We start from the raw sequence: 23,649 nt of genomic DNA on the forward strand, positions 1-23,649 counted from the left end.
CAATCTCTGTAGCTGAGAACGATTTCAACTTTTGATCCTTTTGTCTCCACCTCTTGAGTGCTTGGATTACAGGCATACCCTGTATATGCCTGTTTTATGCAGTGCTAGGGATCAACCCCAGGGCTACATGAATGGTAGGCAAATGCTCTACCACCCAAGCTACAGTTTTTCAGTCTTTTACATTGATGAATAATAACTCCCATCTATCTATCATGTGTCTGTCCATTTATGAGTTGATGGATATTAAGTTTGCTTCTTGTGAACATTTGTAAGTTGTTGGATTTTGTAGGGGGGGAGCAGTGAGGTTTGCACACACCATGGTGTATGCCTGGAGGCCAGTGGAAAACCAGCAGGAGCTGTTTCTCTCCTACCATGTGGGTCCCCAGGATGGATCTCAAGTCATCAGGTTTGGCAATAGGTACCTTTTCCCACTGAGCCATGTCTCTGGCTCCATTTGTAAGTTTTTATGTAGACTTTTTCCCCTCTCTTGGAACTATACTGAGGAGCAGAATTGGTAGGTCTTAGGTCGCTTTATAGTTAGCTTTTTTGTAACTGCCAGTCTGTTTTCCAAAGTGGCTACACCATTTGACATATCTACCATGGTGTATGAGGATTCCAGGTTCTCCACTGTACATCTCAGAACTTGTGCATCTTGTAGATTGTAGGCATCATACTGAGTATAAAGTGGTATCTTCTTGTGGTTTTACTTATCTTTTAAAATTATTTTATTTATTATTTTTATTTTTTGTGTATGAATGCATTGCCTGCATGTATGTAAGTGCACCTGTGTCATGCAGTGCCCAAGAAGGTCAGACGAGGGCATTGGATCCCCTGGAAGTGGAGTTATGGACAGTTTTTAGCTGCATATGGGTGCTGAGGACAGAACCCAGGTCCTCGACAAGAACAGCCAATGCTCTTAACTGCTGAGCCATTTTTAAAAAATATTTATTTTTATGTGTATGTATGTATTGCCTGCATGTATGTAAGTGCCCAAAGAGGTCACAACAGGGCTTCAGATTTCCCTGGATGTTGGCCACTATATGGGTGCTGGGAATCAAACCCAGTCCTGGAAGAGCAGCCAGTGTTCTTTAACTGCTGAACCATCTCTCCAGCCCCTTCTTATGGTTTTAATTTACATTCCTTTCTGGTTAGTGATGAACATCTTACCATTCAGTACATGTATGATTTTTGAAGTAGATCAGCCTTAAACATAGCTTTTAAAAATATGTTCTTATTCAGACCTTGAAATCCTAGATCTTTGTCTCAACTACAGAGGGAAAGTAGAATGAATAAGGTGGTGATTGCACAAGAGTGTTGACCTAGGTGAGATTCAGGAAAGTTCTGCCTCTGTGACGTTTTCCTGCTTTATTGGATGCCATTGACAAAGAGAAATTACATGTATTTAAATGTATAACTTAATGTCTTGATTGCCTGTCTTTTTGAAATGTCTACCACAGTCAAGGTAGTGAACATAGTCTCTCACCTCATAGTTACTGTGGGGGGAAAGGAAAATGAGAACACTTAACATGCATTCTCCTAACAAATTTCAAGCACACAGTGTGGTATCATTATCTCTAGCCACCATGGTATACATTAGATTTCTAGAACTTAACCTTACATAAACTTAAGCTTTGAACTTTTTGACCACTGCCTCCCTATTTTCCCCTACCATACCTATTTTTGCTTTTTAAAGACTGAACCATACTTATATGTCACTGTATTATTTGGGAGGGGCGTGTCTATTCATGTATTCCTATGTACTGTACTTGGATTGTTTCCATTTCTTGGCTATTGATAATGCTACAGTGAGCATGTTAAGTGCAGATATCTCTTTGAGGCACTTAATTGTATTTCCTTTTGGTATATGTCCAAAGAGTATCCTTGCTGTGTCATGGTAGGTCTTTTTTTTTTTTTAATTGTTTTTTGTGGAACTTCCATGTTCTCTATAATGATGTCACTAGTTTGTTGCCAGCAGTACTGTCCAGGGGCTCACTCTTCTCTCCACCTTGCCCAGAACTTCTGTTTTCTTTTGATAATAGCCACCTCATGATGTATGTGCTGGGCTTCTCTGTTTTGATGTGCATTTCTCTGATGACTAGTGATGTTGACCATTTTTATATCTACTTAATGACTTGACTGTCTTTTGAGAAATGATTTTGTCTGTTCATTTGTTATTGTTTCCCTGTTGAGTTGAGTTCATATATATGGCCTACAAATATTTTCTCCCATTCCTTGGATAGCCTCTGAGTTATTTTCTGTGCCTTTCGGTGTTTCAGTATTTTTTCATTATTATTTTCAAGTGACTGGAGAATTCTTGGCCCCAATAAGCAGTTTCTCCCTGTTTATCACCCTTGCCCCACTATTCATATAGTGGGAGGTTTCGTACTGCTCATAGAGTATCCTTATGTCGCTGTTGCTAAACAGTGTTCCCACTTGTTTATGTAGCAAACCAATTTTCTCCCCTTTCCCCCTTCCCCTCTCTCCCTCTCTCTCTCCCTCCCTCTCTTTTTGTCTTTTCAGATATCCGGGATGAGAACTGAATGTTCTAAAGAACAGGGAAATAGCAGAAATGAAGGAAGAACATTCTGTTGAGAGCTATCAACAATGCCACTTATGACTCCTTAAAAATGTTTACATACCAAGTGCTGTAAATGCCATGTACTGTGTGGCTCAGCAGTAGAGATGCCACTTGAGGGGGATTTAGGTCTGGCTGGGTTAAGTGTGATTTTGGTGACATGCTTTTTCCTGGAATTTTAACATGGGTTAAGTTTTGGAAATTAAGTGGCTGTGGCGTGGAGTTTTGCATCTGGTGTTCGGGGGTGGTGGTCAGCCTTTCTTTCCAGTTTGTATTTTCTAAGCAGCTCTGTAGTGATAGACTAACCATACTCCACAGCTGTGCTTTAGAGCAAAGATGTGAAAAGGACTGCACACCATGACATCACAGCTCTGAATGTAAGCAGTGTGGCCAGTTTCATTATAGTAACATAATTGACTCTGGCTGCACTTAATAAAATGTGAATTAAAATTCTAACTGCATGGCTGTTGCTTGACATGGGTAGGGTTTCTTTAGTCCTTGTGAGTTTTCAGTATCATTAACTCAGTGTTTAGTGTTTGTTTTTGCCTCACTCTCAGCCTCTTCCAACTGTTTCAGTCAGAGCAAGTACATTTATCTCCTTATCTTCAAACCTGTACCTTTTCATGACCACCTCTAAGGTACTAGGAGGCTACATAGAACTTCCGACTCTTTTTATACAAGAACTTTTCCTCCTCCTTGTTTTAGAATTTAAAAATTGTTAACGAGATATGCTTCAGATAACAGATTTTCCATTGTTGTTCTTTTGAGATAGGGTCTCCTGTAGCAGCCAAGGCTGGCATAAAACCTTCTGTCTTTACCTCTCCAGTGTGAGATTACAAGTATTTGTGGTCAGGTTTTATTTGGTGCTAGGAATCGAACCCAAGGAGTCATGGAAAGAACTTTCCCAACTGAGTTACATTCCCACCCTGGTTGAATTTGTTGTTTTTTTGAGGTTAGGTCTTGCTGTACCCAGGTTGGAATCAGTCTTGTTCTGCCTCAGCCTCCTGAATCCTGAGACTGTGCCAGTTATCAGATGTTCTTTGGTGCTGGTGGTGGTGTGTATGTGCGCCTGAGTCACACTTTTCAAAGGATGACATTGTGGAGTCAGTTCTCTCTTTCCACGGTATATCTGTTCTGGGGATTGAGTTTAGGTCACCTCACTTGCTTACTAGCACCTTTATCCTCTGAACCATCTTGATGGTCCCAGAAACTCAGTTTTTGACATGTGATAAGGGACTTGGATGATGATGAAGAGACAGATAACATTTGACTATTGAAAAGCATTTTTATTTTTTGAATGGCAGTCTTCAAGGTCACCTGACATGTAAGAACATATATTCAGAGGTAGTGAATGCAATCCAGCCTTGACTACCCTCAGCACTTGGTGATATTTTGGTTCCCCTGATTCTGTGGTGGAAAGCTATACTGTATACTGAAGGATGTTTAACATCATCCTTGTCCAGACACAAGATGCCCATCGTATTCCTCTTCCTTTGTCTTTTTGTGACAACCAGAAATGTTCTTCAAGCTGCTCTGGTTGAGAACCACTGGTCTAGGTGTATAGTCTGAGAAACTTGCTATATTGGGAAAACCATGTTGAACTTTTGATCAACATCATTTCTGTTTTCTGTATTGCTGGAGATTGGATGTATGGCTATGAGTAAGCCAGGCGTTCCTTTACTGTTAGCATATCTCAAATTCTAAAACTTTCTTTTAGATTTTTGCAAACTATTTTTTCTCATGCCTCTGTATAATAAAAATCTTCACACATTAGCTTAAAAAGGAAGTTCCCTGATTTTTGAAAAATTGCTAATGACTGGCTGGAGTTTGAAATTCCCCATTTTTAATGAAAGCAAGTGACAAGGTTTGAGTCTGGAGAACAGGTACATAGAACTCTAAATGCAGAAGCACTGAGTGTCTGGCTGCATAGTATCAGTGGTCTATTTATACTGAGATCGATTCTTAAAGTGGTGTTTGTGCTTTTTGCTTCAGGTCAGGGTGATGGGTACCAGATTCTCAGGAAACTGTTGAAAGAGAAAGAATGTTCCTTCACAGATGGGGTCAAGTGTGGGTGCCTTTCTGAAGTTATCTGTTACTTTGATGTGAGTACTCTGTTTAAATACATGTGTTTTACCTTAAGTATCTACTTTTAGGAGAGGTCAATGCTGTCTTTGGGAAGGAACAACTTCTTTTTTAGAAGTCTCTTTGGAAGAGAGCTGAGAACAAGTGATCATCTTTTTTAGATGTAGGAATAGTCATTGAGAAGTAGGATGAGAAAAGCTGTGCATGAAATCTAAGAACAAGCCTGTATTTGTCACCGCCTTTGGCTCCAGGGTAAAAGTGCATTTGTTTCCGAGTACATGGAATTGCGTGTTCCTGAGAGCATTCATCCTGGCTGAGCTGTGAAAGAAACAGCTGTCTTTGGAGGACGGTCCCCTTCCTTGAGCTGGAAACATCAACTTGACCTTGTTTCTAGAAGCAGAAAAGATTATTATAGTGCTCATTCTGGCTCTGAGCCCTGTGGCAAGCCTGCTTTAAGCCAGCATCTGCTGTGAAATAGGAGCCCAGTACCCAAACTTTCTCCCTCAGGTGTATTCTGTGTTCGGATGGGATAATGAATATGAGTGTATTTACAGTATGTAGGAGCCCAGGGTCCCAACAGGCAGAATCAGAGTAGACTGAGAGGCAGTACAGTCATATTCCTAGAACTTAGAGCATCTATGACGGTTGTGACCCCTCCCCTCTTAGTGCTGCTAAGTTCTACTGGTTTGGTAAGATTTCGCTTTTTTGCTTTTTTTTTTTTTTTTTAAAAAAAAAAAAATGGCATTCAAGTTTTCTGAGCCATAGATGGACAAGTCCAATTAACTGTAGTGATAGACTGTTTCTGCAGGGCCTAAAGAGCCAGGGCAAGGTAGAAGTGTAACTTCTCCAGGGCCAGTTAGGTGTGAATATTACCAGAGATAGTCATTAGCCCAGCTGTTGGGTTTAACCACATACTTCACTACTGTGGCAAAGCTCATAGTCATGTGACCCAGACTCTCCAATAGTTTACTTATGGCCTGCTTTGTAGTTCATCTTTCTGAAGCTGGCTGAGAATTCTGTTAGGAAATAATCTTCAGTTATTGTGTGTTTGGATGTTCCTGAGCAAAGACTTGTTCCCAGCTAAAATTCTGCCTGTGAGGTGGCTTTTCCAATGGCTCCATCCTCCATGTTTGTGGAGGGAAGATGCCACTAGGGGGCATCTCCACCTAGTGGTTGTGGGCTCCCCTCTGTAGCCTCTTTCTCTAATTAGAGTTGTGCCTAATGATCAAAGGCGTGCTTCCATTTGCTTCACTGCCTTCTTTGAAGCTGGACACTGCTGGTGCTCTCCGAGTAATTGCTGGTGGGGCAGACCTGTTTCTCATCCTCCTTCAAGCACATTTCTTACGGCAGGTGTCTGATTCCTAATTAAGTGCTAATGAGCATGCCTAGTGGACTTTGATGCTGCTGGCAGCTTCTTCAGTTTTATGTCTGGCTGTTGCAGGGTCTTTAAAAGGTGACAGAGCAAGAATTTGTGTCTTTGGGATGACAGGAAGGTGATTTTACACATAAAGAAATTGTTGTTATGATCTGAGGTGGTGAGTAGTTAGTTTCCAAGAATATTATTAACGTTATCTGCTCCAACCTCATCCCCTTTTCCATTTTCCCTCTAATTAAAACCAAGATCTCTCTGGAAGAAGTAGAAGTTTTAAAAGGGAGACTCCTAAAGATTGTTTAAAGGGGCTAGAAATGATTGAAAATTTACTGAAGATCACATCAGGCACGGATTTCCAGTTTTTCTTTTAAAGGTGGAAGTTACTCAAGCTCTGCCCTGAAGAGTTAATGTATTCAGTACAGGAAGGGGTAATAAAACAGGTGATTGAATCTGTGAAAAGTGAACACAGATCAGATTTTTCTAACATAACACCTTAGAAATTGGGCTTTAATCGTTTTTACTGTCTCATCAAAAATGAGTTTTATGTTGGACAGCTAAGACAAGTCCAGATTTATGATTGAGGGCCATTTCTTGTATATTTGCTCATTTTAAGTGTAATATGTGAGAGCTGTGGTTTGGTTTCCTGTGAATGGATTTATAACTTCTGGAAGAGGTTCTAGTGGTGGAGGCAACATGAGTAGCAGAATTTGGAAATTGGGGGTCGGGGGGTACTTGGGTCACTTCAGATCCCTGTAGTCCATGGAAAATGCTTTCCTTTTCAAGGTTCCCAACCTCAGTCTCAGCGTTTTCATCTGGAACACAGAAAGAGGAGTGGGCTTCAGGGTGGGGCTTAGGAAAAAGGAATGGGTAAGCCATGCCTCCAGTCGTTCTTTCGGCTGTGAGCCTGCTTCCCAAGACCACCCCTCTATGTGGTAGTGGGGAGTTGCTGCAGGGCTTAGCAACTCTTCCTTTCAGCCCAGGAAGAACCCTAGCAAGTTCCCCAGTGCCATAGACCCTGGGTTGTTGCTGAGAATTTGGAATGTTTGAAAGGGCTTGAGGACACATCAGCATGCATCCAAGTGCCAGTTCTTCCTGCTTTCTGAGTTTTGTTCCTTAACCTATCTGGTTATGGCTTATTATATCATTGTGGTAGTTCATGACAAGGTAGAGCGAAATGCACTTACCTAAGTAGTGGTTAGTGTGTTGTGGGACACATGGCACATCCCCTGGTTCACTGCTGTCAAGTCAGGTTAAGTCTGTGGCCTCTTCATTCAGGGACATACTAGACTTCCTCTTGGAGTCATTTAGCTTTAGGTGAACTCCATGTGTAAATCTTAGTAGCTTAGCCTGACTTACCTTAATAATAAAGGGCTCCATTCTCCAGGTTGGTTATATCAGAAAGTGGCAGTGTAGATTTGAAGATTAGGTTTGGGGATAGGATGGGGTAAGTACTGAGGCCTTTTGATGAGCTAAAAGCACTAATCTCATTTTCCCCTTTCCTACCTCTGTCTCTTCTCCCTTGTCTGTGTCCAACTTCTGGTTTGTTTTTATATCTTACATGTCATGTCTACCTTTTCCCTGGATGCTTCCTCTATCTTCTTCCTCTTCTTCCTTCTCCTCCCCTCAACCTGCCCCCCAACAGCAGCAGCAGTTACAAGCTCAGCATCTCTCTCATGGCCATGGACCCCCCGTACCTCTCACGCCTCACCCTTCAGGACTTCAGCCTCCTGGCATCCCGCCCCTTGGGGGCAGTGCCAGCCTTCTCGCACTGTCTAGTGCTCTGAGTGGGCAGTCTCACTCAGCAATAAAAGATGACAGGAAGCACCATGATGCAGACCGCCACAGAGGTGAGAGGGCGGGCAAGCCAGAACAGGCTTTGCTCTCATACTCAGACATGCAGCAGAGCTGTGCCTCGCTGTGGAAAGCCCCAGCCCACACAGAGAGCAGACAGTGAGATAACAGGAGGGATCGCAAAGCTTTCCACCGACACACAGCTCACCCTGCAAGTTTGCAGGGTTTGTCATGGGCAGCTGTGGGTTTCTTGGGCTTGCTGGCCTACAGGCATCTTGACATCTTGGTAACTGCCTTGTTAATGCTAGTGGCCTGTACTGTATTATGGAGAACTGTTAACTGCTTAATTGGGTAATTTTCAAAGAAAGTAATGTTGTTAAATGGGGCGAAATAAGAAGTTAAATTTGAAAGTGAATGTGTTCAAATGAAAGGTTTGATAATTGCATCTGTTGCTACTTAGTTTTGTAGGCTTTAATTCTAGTATGCATTAAATATTGGACAAAATTGCACTTGACTAATTTTTTGAAGAAAAGTAATTTATTCTGTCAAGAAATTAAAAATAGGCTTTGTGTATGGTTAAACTGTAAATCTTATGTTTACAAAATACTGTAATTTTCAGGAAATCACTGTATTAGGAATGTGCAATGACTTATATAAATAAAAGCCATTTTTAAAACTGCCTGGGGCCTGTGTTCTAATTATTACCCCCTTTTTTTTGTATTTCTGTTTTTGCCTCTGTGTCTGAACGGGCGTGTCTGTGCATTTCTTGATAACCTCGGGAGCAGACAGAGAGCCAGGCACGGTAAGTACCCCACTGCCTGCTGCACACGAATACAGCCCCCAACGCTTACCCAGGCTGTCCTACAAACACAAGCACAAGTAGACAGACGTCCAGCCCAGTGTTCCTCGGTGACTTGGGTTTCTCCTTTTCTTTCTTCTTTTAAAATATGTTTTTCTGATGTGAATGCTCACTCTCCAGTCTTCTTTACAAACTTCCATTTGATGAGAGAGTGGTGCCTGATTTGGAAGTGAAGCTGTTTACTGTAATTCTACACTGCTCAGTATAGCCCAGAGCTACTGGAAAAGTGCTCATTCTGAGGCTTGGGTGTGTGTAGTTAAAAAGAATATTCATTTTGTCTTCTCTCAGCCTTACAGTTACTACCCATATATGAAATTGGTTTCTAATGTGGCATTTCCATTCAAACCATTTGTTATCCTCTGTGAATGTATCTTAGTTACTAGTTTTCCATATTTTTCTTTGCATATCTGTTCTTGAAGTGTGAACTTAATCTTAAGTTCTCTTTAGGCTGAAGACTGCATATATTAGTAAAAGGAGATTCAGAACAGGGTCATGTGTTCAGAGTCATCTTTTCACAAGCTTGTGTCATATTCATTTATGTGCTCAATGTTGGGACTGCACATGCATGTGCCATTTAATTGTGGGGAGACATGCATCAAAAATGCATCCTTCAAATGCTGTCAAACCAGAGTGAGAACATCTGATCCCTGTTTAGTGAGGGTAGCCCACATATTTTGTCTGTTTAGCTTTATTTATGAACATAGTTGATATTTTGATCATCATTGTGATCAACATGGTAAAAAACAATTGAGTCACTGATTTTTAATTATTCTCTCCTCTAACTTTTCCTTTCCTTTCTGTGCTTAGTATTTAATTTGATGTCTTATGCATGGAAGGGAGTTCTATATGAGTTATACTCCCAGGATCATTCTTGTGGCATGGTTTGACTAGGCTGGCTTCAATCTCAGCAAGAACCACCTGCCTCTGCCTCCCAAGTACTGGGATTAAAGGCATGCACTACCATGCCCTGCATGTGTGTATTTTTATAAGTGATTTTATTTAATTTTTTTTAAAGGTGCATTTTTTTCATTTATGTGTATGGATATGTCTGTCTGTGGATATGGGTATGCTCATGAGTTTGGTTATGTGCAGAGGCTTGTTACAGGCTGTTGAGCTGCAAGACCTCGGGTTCTAATAACCAAGCTCAGGTCCTCCAGAAGAGCAGCAAGCACTCTTGACTGTCTCTCCAGACTCTATTTTATTTAATTTTTAAATTTGCATTTATTTATTTTATATGTGCCGTGTTGCATATGTGGAGGTCAGAGGACAGCTTTCAGGAGTTGGTTCTCTCCCTTAACCATGTGGGTCCCAAGGATTGTGCTCAGGGCATCAGACTTGTTCGCAAGCGCCTTTACTCACTGAACCATCTCACAAGCCTCTGTGTGTGTGTGTGTGTGTGTGTGTGTGTGTGTGTGTGCATGTGTGTGTGTGTATGTGTGTGTGTGATATTTGTATGTTTGTATGTGAGACATACAAATATATATGTTTGTTGTGTAGCCCAGGCTTCTGGATGTTGGGCTTATAGGTATGTACTAGCATCATATATTTTTTGTTAATAGTTTAGGGAGAAAACTTTTCTCAATTTAAAAAGTTTAGGAGCTCCCCCCATCTTTCTGCATAGAATAGTTACTGCTTTCAACATTCTCTTTGAGGCAGGTGTTGGCGTGCTTTTTGTTGGAGATTTGTTTAGAGAGATGGATAATGATTAAAGGAAGATGGAGTTTTTAAATTCCTGTGGTGTTTCTAGAGTGTTGGGAGGAAGGAAGATAAACAAAAGAAGATAAAAGATTATAGCTAGGAAATAAAATATACAGGCAAAGTACAGATGTCGTTAAATTGGCTTTGATTTGTGCTTTGCTGTTTTCATTCCCTCTTGATCATTATCTTTTCCACCATGGTTGTTCAGTAGAGAGTCAGGTTTCAAAAACTGAACCTTGGACCAGAAAACATGGCAGCTGTGTGAAGGTCCATGCTGCATGTTTTCCATAGGAGTTTCTTTTACTTTTGGACTTTTTAAATTTAACAGATCTCAGATCCCTACTACTTTTTCATCTTATGTGAGTATCTCCAGTTAGTGCTTATTGTAGGGCAGTGTGGGCCATGTATCTACAGTTTGAAGTATACAACTATGTAGCAAAGACCACTTCTCAGAAAACCAAGGACAGCTCCCATGACAGATATGCTAAAAGACGCAAAGTTTCAGCACAAGTTCTGATAACATGGTTGAGTAATTGTTTCTTCAAACACTTGGCACAATGAGGTTTGCATGCTAAGTGGGGAGAAGTAATCACTTGCTGGTAATTCTGCCTGAAAAATGTATGCAAGTATTCAGTCTTCAGGGGAGGTGAGTGAGGCAGAAGGCGATAAGTTGCACACTCTTTTAAAATTAGTGTTTTTAAGGTAATATACAAAATAATGGGTTTCATTATGACTTTTTCATACTTATGTGTGTTCCCCCACCCACCACTCTCTTCTCCTCCATTCCTGTGGGTCCCTGTCCTCTCAACTAGTCCCCAGTTGCATCCTGAAGTAAAGGAATATGAAACAGCTCTTAAATTTCTTACAGCTCTGGATTGTTTCTAAACCTTTGTGGTACAATCAGTGAGCTTCCTGTAGAAATGCGATGACTGCGTTACATATACCAGTCTGCAAAATGACATGAACGTATTGACCGCTTATGTGCTGTTGACTTGTGTCCTTTTACCTGTCAGATTATTGACAAGCTTGTAAGTATTGTGTATATTGTCTTTCCTGCCTAATTCTGCAAAGTCTTGGGTGGTGAGATAAAATGGGAAAAGTAAACTAACTATAATCTAAACGTTTAATTTAGTCTGTAGAGGAGTTAAATTGTTCACTGTTCACCTAAGTGAGGTTTTTGCTGCAGTTTTGTAAAATCAAGTAGCTCTTGTACTTGGTGTAAAAAGAATACAAAGAGCTGGGCGTGGTGGTGCACACCTTTAATCCCAGCAGAGGCAAGTGGATCTCTGTGAGTTCAAGGCCAACCTGATCTACATAGTGACTTCCAGGCCAGCTGCGGCTACAGGGAGACACTCTCTCAAAAAGACCAAAAAAAAAAAAAAAAAAATACAAAGAGCAATGGGTAATGATGATGTGTTATATTCTTAGTGCCTAAAATACTGTAGTGTTCATGTGTTTGATAAAGTGGTTTGACTTGTGAAGCCTGATTTTACTTGATGGCTCTGCTCTGTTGCTATTGTCATGCACTGGAAAGGTGAAGTTTAGCTTCCCCAGGCTAGTGGTTTCAAACTGTAATCAGGTCTGCAGTGTCTGCTTTTCTCTATTAAAATTCCTGAGGAACATTTGACTTGTTTCTCTTGGTATGTACTTTGACATCTACAAAATTAAGATAAAACATTTATAAGATCATTTAGGTAAAGAGCTACTTAGTTGTGTTAATTATTTTTTAAAATATTTATTTTTATTTTATGTATATGAGTGTATTGCCTTTATGTATGTAAGTGCACCCATGTCATGCAGTGCCCACGGAGGACAGAGGGCGTGTTGGATCCCCTGGAAGTGGAGTTACAGACGGTTGTTAGCAGCCATACGGTTGCTGGGACTCGAACCCGAGTCCTCTTAGTGGCTGAGCCATCTCTCCAGCCCCTGTTAATTATGCTAACATTGATGAAAAGGCACTGTTTTCTAAAAAAACTTTAGTGGGGTGAATTGACCTTTTTTTTTTTTTTTCTCATATTTGCAAATATCTTTAATGCCTGGCTGAAATGAGCATTGCTAGTTTCTGATCAGCGTATGTATTGGTCTGCCATATGGTTGCTTTGGTTGTCACTTAGGAAGACATTTTGCCTAAAACTTTTATAAATGTCTCTGGGACTTTTCCTGGTTCTTGAACTAAACTCAGAGTTTCAGCTGTGAGAAACACTGATGCCTTGTTGTTAGTTTATTTTTTCTATATTAAATGCATTGCTTAAATCAAATGCAAAAATAATGTAGATCCAGAGGAAATGTGGTGTCTGGACTTGTAGCTGTAACTCAAAAACTGGCTGATAGGCACTTCACATTTACTTTTAGTGACAAAATTATTCAGTTTGCTAGTTTATGCTTTTAGGACAGGAAAACAAACCTTAATATAAACAAGTTTTAATGTAAAAACCTGGAAAATAAGAGTACCAAGAAGAATGAAAATATGTACACTTATGTTCTTGTTTCTCAATGGATGAAAAGTTAGTAAGCTTTAAAGCTTGTTTTACTTACTGGGCTTTTCTGCTTCATAGTTGTCATTGCATAGTTGTTTGCTTTGTTTTGTTTGTTTTGAGTTTGACTTCTAATTCTCAAAATCGGTTTCCTGTCTGCTTGCCTGCCCCCCCTCCTCTTCCTCTTCCTTCTCTTTCTCTTCCTTCTACTTTTTTAAAGCTGTTTGCTTATTTTGTATATGGATATATGTGGACACGGGCATGTCATAGTGCCACAGTATAAGTGTACAGCGCAGAGGACAACTTGGAAGAATTGGTTCTCTCCTTTCACCATGGATTCCAAGGACTGAACTCAAGTCACCAGGCTTGGTGGCTAGTGCCTTTACCTATAATTCCAGGACTCTGACACTGAGTAGAAAAATTTGGAGTTTTTGAGTTTAAAGTCTCTAGAAAATACCACCCAACCCCTCCCACAAGAAAACAGCATGTATTTAAATACTTTGATTTAACAAAAATTCGTTGAGCATTTAAAGTGCCAACTATTTGCAGTTGTTTCTTTAATATCCTACATAAGTATCTGTCGCATATAATAATAAATGCCTGATTCATATGATCCTACTTGGGAACAAGAGGGGATTCTGGGGAGACTCCTGTGCCAGGAATATATGGAATTTAGGTAGGGATATGCATGGGCTCTAAAATTAGTGCAGCACTGTAGGTTGGTTCCCTTGTATAATTTTGGGGAGAGGTCATAAGTCTGTATTTCTTAGAAAGGATTTTCAAAAAAGTCTACCTTATAAAACATAAGGCACAATGTCATTATTTTACCAATAAGACTGTAAAGCAGTGAGATTGGGTGCCTTTGGTCATTTAGTTTGGTATTTAGAGCGTATCTGATGGACCATATCCTCACTCCATAACTACTAAAATCACTGGGGGTTTGTATTTAGAACTTGTAGTCATGCAGCCATCATTAGATTTGTAGAAGGTGTTTCTCTGGTTTTGTAATAGTTCCCCTTGACTAATTAGAAGAACGAGGTCCTAGTTTAGGACTATATATTCATCTTTTTTTCTCAAAACAGAAATAAACATTAGAAGGCAAAGGAGAGTATGATTTGATTTATTTTGGCTTTTTGTTGTTTGTTTGAGATAGTCTTGCTATGTAGACCAGGCTGGTCATGAACTCAGAGATCTGCCTGCTTCTGCCTCCAGAGTGCTGCCACCACACCCAGCTAGATTTCATTCATTTTGAAGAGTACTGTTTGTTTTTCTGTAAAAATTTTTGGACTATGTTAGTACTGAATGATGTGGTAGAAAGAACATGAATTTTGGACAGAGATAGACCTGCATGAGATTCTGGCTTTATAGGCTAGCCACTATGAATGGCAGTAGTAGCTACCTGTCTGAGAGAGTCAGAAGATCCCAAACAGGAAAGTATTGGGCAGCACAGTAGGTGCTGTAGGAATGGCCTCTCTCATAAAGTAACAGGAAATAAATACATTATTAATTATACTCACTGCTGTTATATGTAGGCTCTTCTCCATTTGTTCTAAGCCAAAAGTCTGAGAAGTGAATGTGAGTTCTTCTCTTAAAAATACAGGTTGCAAGGCCCAAGAGAGGGATTAGGTAGAGAGGTGCCTGATGATCTATCTGAGTTTGATCCCTGGGACCCATATGGTAGAAGTAGAAATTTACTGCTAGCTGGTTGTCCTACACACACACACACACACACACACACACACACACACACACACACAAATATATTAAAAATGCAATAAAAAATTAGTTAAAAAATAAAATATATGTAGCACAGTGCAGTTGTGGAAATGAATGTCAAGGTGCCAGTTACTGATAAGCCTTTATATGTAATTCTGTGAAACTGATCCCATCCATTCAGGGTTGTGCTCAGTATATTCTAATTTATTGAAAGTAAACAAGGACAGCAAGAACTATCTTGCAAAAATGTTTAATTAATTTTGGCCCGATTTGTGAAAAGATGGTTAGAAATACAGGCCAAAACTGAGGTGAGTTCTCTAAAATTTTAACTTAGTAGAAAATGCTTGAATTGGTCTTAAGCATTTTCCTTTTAGCAGAATTTAAAACTGTGCTTGGAAAGATTGGCATTACTGCTTTGACTAGAGTGAGCACCTGAAGCAAGGCAGTTCCAGGGAATCCAATGCCCTCTTCTTTCCTCCTGGCTTGAATACACGTGGTACACCTATATACACCTATAACTTTGGGGTTTGGGATTTCAGGTTAGGGTTTGTTCCATCTTAACTCATCAGGGATGTTAGAGAACTGAAAGGCACCAAACACAGCCATAAGAAAGGCTTGGAACACTGATTTGAGTTTAGCTCTCTCTAGGTTCTGAGTTGGAAATAATGCTAAAGTTGCTTACGTTGTTTTTATGTATTTGTTTTCTGCTGCAGAGTTAATTTGTTTTGCTTTACCTGGAGAAGGACTGTAGAAGGATAGGCTGGGGATGGGAGGTAGGGAGAGGAGCATGTCATTTACTGTGACATCCAGCACTCTTCCATGGGTCCTGACTTTGCTACTTGCATTTGACATTGCAGATCCTCAGTCTAGATACAACTTTCCCACATTTGCATGTAAACAGTGAGGCAGATGGGTACTCCTGAGATCTGCTGCAAGGTTTTGAGACTATGGTGTGCCACGTGGATAGATTTTTCACTTTCTCTCTGATTCTGACAAGTAATCACATTGGTTATGAGTCAAATGTGCTTTTCTTGAGATACATGGCAGAATATGTGAATGACCAATGACTTCAAAGTGCAATGCACAGTAATGGCTTAATTGCTTCCAGGTGTAGATGGAGACAACAGGCAGATGTGATGGGGTGCATCCTTACCTAATTGTTTTAATATTCCCCGAGAAGTTAATTGTCAGTGTGGAATGTGCTAGCAAATTAGGTTCCCACAGCCTTAGTGTAACTGAGGATAAATGAGGTGTCACCAGCCTCCAATCTGTGCCTCTGACACAAACACTTGTCCTGCAGGGAAGAGAACGTTCCCAAGGGGAAATCAGCAAGGCAGCTGAAGAACTCATTTGAATCATGCAGTATTTTCACATTAGGAAACCTGTCTAGCTTTTGCTGTATCCATGAATGGCTTTTCCTTTTGGGTTTGTTGCTGGTGCTTTCAAGGTGTAAACTTGTTAGCAGAAGAGTCACTCAGAGGTCCAGGCGCTTGAAGGCTTCTGGAGTTACCTTCCAGGTTTATCTCAGTAAAAGTGAGTAGTCATTACTGGTAAATTGCTAAAGAGCAAAATTCTCAGAACAAGACCATGAAGACTGATTTTTATTATTGAAGTACCTCAGTCTTTGCAACCTTCACTGAGTGGGTGCTCAGCGCGAAATGACACATTTCTTGTGGTCAAGGTAAGGTAACACCAAGCCAAACCTGGATGTTTTCCTCTGAGTCTTCTGAATAATCTTGAGATTCAGCAACCTCTTCTGCTTAGACTGTAAATTCTTATAGGAAAGTATGGCTTTATAATTGGTTAGGATGTTTGTTGGAGCTTATTTTAAGAAACTATTATCTTCCTTCATCCTTACATTGGAATACTTTGCTGACCTTCTTGCTAAGTCTAGCCATTCACTGCAGCAGACAAGGCTCTGGTGTATGTTCTATGAAAGTTGCCCCCAGTGATGACAGTGTTTCTGCCTTGACCTTAGGAAAGTACACACAAGTAGTTTTTCTCTCCCTTCCCCTCCCCTCTCCCCTCCACCCCTCCCCTTTCCCTCCTCCCCTTCTTCTCGAGATGGGTTCATATAGCCCAGGCAATTCCTGCCTGTACATCCTGAGTGCTGTGATTGCAGGCCTGTGCCACTCCAGCTAGCTTCCCAGGGTGTATTATTGAGAGCTGTGCTGTTGCCTACTACCATAGCCATTTTGTCTGCCAGCAATGCTAATGTGGAGAAATGTGACTCTTAGGAAGCAGAGATACCCCAAGGTATGTTTCTCAAAGAATCCAAGGTTTTCTTAAAAAGGAGAAGTCCTTTTCTGTTGGGGAGTAAATCTCTCCTCTTAACCTCATCCAAGCATCTCTTGTATAGTCTCTGCATATAAATTGGAGAAAGTCTGCTAGGCAGGCTCACTTTGAACCCATTTTCTGTCTTTAGGATCTTTATTTTCATTCCTGAAACTTGTCAAGATATGTTTTCCCTTTAGATTTAACTTGGCTCACAACCCTAAGCATGTGTAACACCGAAACATGACAGTTTCAGAATTTTAGTTCTGTTGAAAACACTTCAGATCTTGATTTACTCAGGTTTGTCATATTCCTATGGGCTGCATAAATTTTTGAGTTTCTGCAGAAAACATAAATAAGATGATTTTGCTTATTTAACAAAATTTTGAAACAAAGGAAAACTTATATGCAGCCTGAAAATCCCAATGCTTGCAGCATTTGTAATAGAATTCTGCCCAGTGTTGACAATACATGGGAAGTCCTGGCAGATTCTTTAAATTCACCAGCTGCAAGGTGAAGTAAAGACCTGGCTTTCTTGGCTGGGAAGAGAACCTTCCATTTACTGTGGCAACAACTGGTTCCCATGTTGTTCAAAAACAGATTATACTATTAAATATTTGTCAGATAAATATTTGAAATATGATTTTTGTTTGATGAGTGCTGTATAGTAGATTAAAATCTTTAAAATATGAGCTCCACAAAGAGCTCTGCCACACACTGCAAACAAATCTATAGAATTCTGTCCTTAGGGCACAGCACCCACAGATGGTGCTAGGAGTAGATGCTTTGGGCTCTGATGAAGGATTGGCCAGTACTTATCATGGCTCATGAGTGATAGAATTTATGAATGGAAAGGTAGGGATCTATTCTTTGTTTTATATGTGTGTGTGCCTGTGCATATGGAGGCCTAAGGTAAATTCCGAGTATCTTCCATCATTCTCCATAGGATTTCGGGGGGGGAGGTATTTAGACAAGGTCTCACAGTCTAGCTCTGGCTGGCCTGGAACTCACTATGTAGACCAGGCTGGCCTGGAACTCATAGAGATCTGTCTATCAGGAGGCTGAGGAAGCCTCCCTGAGTGCTGGGATTTAAAGCATGTGCCACCACGCTTGGCCTCTTCACCTTTTTTGCGGGGACAAAGTCTTTCACTGAACCTGGTGCTGGTCATTTCAGCTAGACTGTTTGGCCAACAAGTCACTGAGCTCCTGTCTCTGCCCTGTCCCCCAGTGCTTGGGTTGTGGGTGTATATGGCCACACCTAGCTTTTTCACATGAGTGTTAGGGATCCAAACACCCGTCCTCATGCTTACTTAGGAAGCACTTGATCCATTGCACCATCTCTCCAGCCCTTCTTCTCTGTTACTTCATTATTATTATCTTTAAGTTTTTTTTTAATGTGTGTGTGTGTACCTGCCTGAGTTTTTGTACATCACATATGTGTAGGTGCTCACGCAGGCCAGAAAGCTATCAGATTCTCTAGAACTAGAGTTACAAGATGTGAGTTGCCTGATGTGGGTGCTGGGAACCAAACCTGGGTTCTCTGCAAGAACAGTAACTGCTGTTAAACATCGAGCCATGTCTCTAGCCCCCCCTCCTTTTTTTTTCCTTTTTTTAGAGACAAGGTCTGATATTTCCCAGGAACATTTGCTCACTTTGAAGTAGGTTGTAACATACTCTTTTTTTTCCCCCTAATTTATGTTCACATTTAGTGTGGTAAGTCTGCAAACCAGATAAAGAGACTGAGTAACTTTCGTTGAGGAGGGAGCATCTATATATTAGAATGTTCAGTACCAGTTTAGAGAGCCAGTGTGAGTTTTATTTAGGTGATATATTTGTATACAAATATTTTCTGTTGAGAAACTGAGCTTAGAATTTACCCTCCTGGGAGAGGAAGCACAGGGACTGTAGGAAGTAAGGCAAGCTTTTGGCCTTAGGCCAATCATCTCTGCTCTCTGCATGTTTGTTCCTCCATATAAAATAAAGGATGAAAACAGTGTCTTTTAAAAGTGGCTCTGGCCTTTTTACAGATGTGAATCTGATTGTCTTCTGTATTTAGAATACAGAGCATTTGGACTGCTTTTTCCCCTTGTAAGACTGGAGATTCAGCCCAGGGCTTCCTGTGTGCTAGACTGGTGCTCTCTCTACCCCTGAGCTGTATCCATAGTCCACTAAGTAACTTAAAGCGAAGCAACTTTGGTTTTATTGATTGGCAATCCTCTCTTAAATGCCTGTTGGATAACATAGACTGCAGAGTCTATGACATAGAATCATAAATTTTGAAGAAGCAAAAGAACCATTCAGTCAATTCCCAGATTTTGTCTCTTAGTTAAGACATACATCAGTGCTCATAATTACTATCCAATGACTGTGTCCCACCTTTCAGCCATAGGAACTAGCTGCAGATGGGATGCTATGGAGTAGTACTTTTGGTATCTTAAGAAGTTCATGACCCAGGAAGTCATTTGGGGTTTCAGGAGAGCAAAAGAGGGAACATGAAAGATAAGAAAGAGCCCTCTGGCCTTTTGCTGTCAGTGCAACTCATCAGGCTGGTGCTGTTTACTTAAAGAGCCCAGGCAATCTGAAGCATGAGAGTCACTCAAACCTACTCATGGGAACAAAAGTTCAAGGATGTGGTCTCTTTCTGGTGGGATGTTCTTTAAGTAACTTACTGAAGCCTGGCAGTTGAATAGGGCCAATTTCCAGATAAGCAGGGATGCTAATTACTAACCAAATCTAAATTTAGAGGAACTTTCAGGGCTTTTCAAAACCTGTTCAGATTATAGGCCTCATTTAAGCTGCTGAAGTTGAAATTACAGCAGTAACTTCTTAACTCAGAAGTGAAGGTCTTAAAGCTTGACAGCAGTAGAAGTCCATCACTGAAATGTTTCTGTTCCAGCAGAAACCATTCCTGACAGAAGCACATTAAGTATACTTTTAGGATCATGATTCTACTTGACATCATTTTGAAAACAAGACTTCAAAGTGTGGTATTGGTTGAGTGGTCTGGGTGATTAGTGCTAATTACACTGGAGAAATTTTCAAAGCTGGACTCTGCCACAATTTACCATGCACTTGTGCAGATGTAAATTTGAGTAAGCTATGGCCCTGCATCTGATCTGTCTTCTCCGTTCAGAGCCTGTCCATGACAGGCTAATATATCTAGAACACACTGGTTAGGTATCTGCAGGAGCTGAAATAATGCTGCATCCTTTGTTAGCCTATGGGGCCAGGTTGAAGTGTGAGATTTTCAGCAGGCGTTTATTGAGGTAATTAGTTCATGGATCTGACCTGCTTACCTTTCAGCCCCAACCACCATGATAAAGATATTACTTTGAGCTTCTCCATAGTGAATTGTATGGGTCCTTCCACCTTTTATCTAAGCCTCCTGCATTTGTTTCCCTTGAACAGTCTCGAATAAAAGAATTCCACTTGCTTTACAATCAACCTCTAAAGTGGGGCCAGAGACCTCAAATTGCTTTCTGATTCCCGGTTTTGGGTTATTGTTTGTTTTGGTTTTGTTTGTTTGTTTGTTTGTCCCCTGTGTGTTATAGAGCTAGGAAGACTCTCAGAGGGGTGGGGTTCACATTTTCTTCATGGGAGCTTGGAGAGCCAGCCTTTTGGTTGATTACCCCTGGCTGGTAAGAAATGAAAATCCAAGGCCTTAAAAAATGTACCATAAAATATTTGTTTCCTGTATTATGGTCCTACTTATTTAAATCTGCCCCCCTCCCATTCTAAATTAGGGGACAAAAAGATTACATAATTGGTAACCATGGACCCTACCCTCACCCTTAGTTCGCCAGCATCTTACTGATATTGAGGTTATATGGGCCTTGGAAAGGCAATTTTTGCAGTTCAGTCAGCATTGTTCAAGGCAGTAACACATCACTGAACAAATTGCCCCCTTGCATGTTAATCCTGCTTTTAAAAGAACTCTTTGTAGCATGTTCTGCTTTAGCCAGAGGGGAGATGGGAATTGAAGGGATATCAGATGTTGCCATGTGACCCCATATTATCAAAATTGCCTATTTTCTTTGGGTCAGCACTTTGTACTGATCATATGCTGATGAAAGTATGCTGTGTGGTATGTGGAAACAATCAGTTTTTGTTCCTCCTTTGTGTGTGGGTACTGCTTCTGCTGTTGAAGATTCACTGGGGTTTCCAGTGCTATTGCTAGCAGCACCAAATCTCGTTTTCCTTTAAAATTTTTTTATTATTATTTTTTACTTGCATGAATGTATTCCCTGCATATACGTGAGTGCACTCATGTCATATAATACCTGCGGAGGTCAGAAGAGGGCATGAGATCCCCTGGAATTGGAGTTAAAAACTGCTGTTAGTCACCACATGAGTGCTGGGAATCGAACCCAGGTCCTCTGCAAGAGCAGCTAGTGCTCTTAACCACTGAGCCATCTCTCCAGCCTCCAAATCTTTTTTTTTCAACAGTAAATTTAAAAAATTCAAAAATCTTTCATTGTTGCTGTGGAAAATGTGATTTGCCATTTAGGAAACCATGCTGTTAATCCCACCTTCGTCTTCAGTGCCTTTTGAGAATGACAAACAGTGACTTATGGTTATGGAATAAGCCTAATAGAGTAACCTCAGAATTTTCTCAGAGGTTATTTATAATCCTCACCAGGAAGTTGCAATGAGAGAGAATAAAAACACATCTGCACACAAACGGCAAGTGCCCATTTTTCCAACACTCAATAAAACAGAAGTGCATTTTAAGTAAGGAGGGCCTGAAAAACCCATCAGGGGTTAATGTGGTTTTAGGGTCCTTTTAAGTTCTAGAGAAATGCTAGACACTGTACTTAGAGGGAATGTGGTGTTGTCGGTGTCATGTTTCCCAAACACTTCTTCCAGGTTGACTTTTCAAGCATACAAAGAGGCCTGGGGAGAAATCTCTGATTAGTACTTTTTTATCTTGCAGAGTAATTCCCTCTTGGTCCCAGACAGCCTAAGAGGCACAGATAAACGCAGAAATGGGCCAGAGTTTTCCAGTGACATCAAAAAAAGAAAAGTGGATGATAAGGATTCTAGCCACTATGTAAGTGAATAGAGGACTTCCAATAGTAATTGTTTGTTTACTGCTTTTTTTCAAGTGAGTATACAAGTGTACTCAAGATTCTGTGATAATTCTGCATCACTTAATACTGTAAATCAGGTAAGTTGTGGAGCTACAATGTAGCTAGCTCTGCGGTAGAATACTTTCCTAGCGCATGCTAGGCTTTGGGTTCAGTCCCCAGCATAGGGGACAATAACCCAACAACAATAAATTTACAAAATATCAGACTGAATTGGGCCATTTGCCTTTTGGCCTTGGAAGTAGAGGTCTCTACACTGCAGCTATGTGGAAATTTAGACACAAGGCTTTTGTTTCGTGCTGGCTTGCTCAAGCCTTCAGCTAATAATAGGTAGCATTTTGTATGTACCAATGGAAGTTAATGCCACGAATCCTGTGCTGTGTCACAGATTATTTCATTTAATCCTTTTTTTTTTTTTTTTTAAAGACAGGGTCTCCTGTAGCCCTAGCTGGCCTGGAACTCACTATGTAGACCAGGCAGACCTCTGTCTCGCAGAGAGGCCTCTACTTCCTGAGTGCTTGGGATTAAAGGCATGCACCACCATGTCTGGCATTTCATTTAGTTCTTATTACACCCTGTCAAGTGGATTTCATCTCCATTTTTAGATAAAGAAATTTTCCCAGAGCTTTTTTTCTTAAATTTTATTTACTTTTATTTTATGTGTTTTGACCTTCATGTAAGTGCACCTGTATTGTGCAGTGCCCACAGTCACCAGAAGAGGGCATCAGATCTCCTGGAACTGGAATTACAGATGGTTATTTCTGCCATGAGGGTGCTGGGAATGGAACACGGGTTTTCTGCAGGAGCAGTCAGTGCTTTTAACTAATGAGCCATCTCTCCTGCCTTTTGCCCAGAACTTTTAGATGTCTTCCAAAGGTCATGGTTAGTGGCAGTCTGGAAAGGAAGTACCTTACTCCAAAGCCTTTCATGCTGTACTGCAGTCCTGAACCTGTTCTCAACATTGGCATTTCTCTAGCCATTCTCTCATCAATCTGTAGTTCATATCATGATTTGATAAACATCCCAAGAAACCAGAGTCGTTGGCTTTCCTCAGTTCCACCAAAGCCTTTAATATCCTGCCTCTGTCTGTTGCCCAGAAAGCGCATGTGTTTGCTTTCATTTGTGATAGTAAATGTTAATAATCACATACGTGGTCTATGGCATGCAGAAGATGGGAAATTTGCTGATACTCAGTTTTCTTACTTTTTCTCCATGAGGCTTGTATATTTAATTCAGCAGTTCAGGGAACTGGAATCCGTAATTTGGCCTGATGGTTTTGTTACCTGATGTGCTACATATATCTGGTTGATTAGGTGGGGCTAGGGTGATACTGAGATTGTGTTGGAGGATTGGGAGATGAAGCCTCAGAAGTTTACTATATGGTGCTGGTTTATATTTGCAGAAGGACCCAGTGCACAAAGCTAAAGTTTAAATTGTAGTAGACAAAAGTGACTTACTTCAGAGGTCTGTTACTAGAAAAGAAGGGATCAGGTACTAATGAAAGTATTTAGCTAAGATGAAGACTATCTAGTGTTTTGCAGCAAAGTAAGGATAGTATTGTTTACTACAACCTGTTACACCTTTTATGAAGAAGTAGAAGAAAGCAGTTTGACATCTCAAACATAGAGAAATGCTAAGGAGATGGGAATGAATGCTAACTTTTCTAATTTGGTTATTATAATACTGTGTGTGTGTATTGAATTACTACACATGGACTTCAT

The 23,649-nt window shown here is 40.6% G+C and overlaps 1 protein-coding gene across 11 annotated transcripts in view; it reads left to right on the top strand.

Moving 5' to 3' along the window:
- Tle1 (TLE family member 1, transcriptional corepressor) overlaps positions 1-23,649 on the top strand; it is a 99,972-nt gene that overhangs the window by 40,925 nt on the left and 35,398 nt on the right. For 6 of the 11 annotated variants that reach the window (XM_008835081.3, XM_008835082.3, XM_008835083.3 and 3 more), the window contains 3 exons: positions 7,672-7,876; positions 8,606-8,622; positions 21,775-21,891. In XM_008835081.3, coding sequence (XP_008833303.1) covers positions 7,672-7,876; positions 8,606-8,622; positions 21,775-21,891 — 339 coding nt within the window. The remainder of the gene's footprint in view (positions 1-7,671; positions 7,877-8,605; positions 8,623-21,774; positions 21,892-23,649) is intronic. The other 5 variants (XM_029564495.1, XM_029564496.1, XM_029564499.1 and 2 more) reach the window with 2 other exon arrangements.

The sequence above is a fragment of the Nannospalax galili genome, unplaced genomic scaffold, assembly GCF_000622305.1.
Source record: "Nannospalax galili isolate Female #2095 unplaced genomic scaffold, S.galili_v1.0 scaffold296, whole genome shotgun sequence".
In the NCBI taxonomy this organism is placed as follows: domain Eukaryota; kingdom Metazoa; phylum Chordata; class Mammalia; order Rodentia; family Spalacidae; genus Nannospalax; species Nannospalax galili.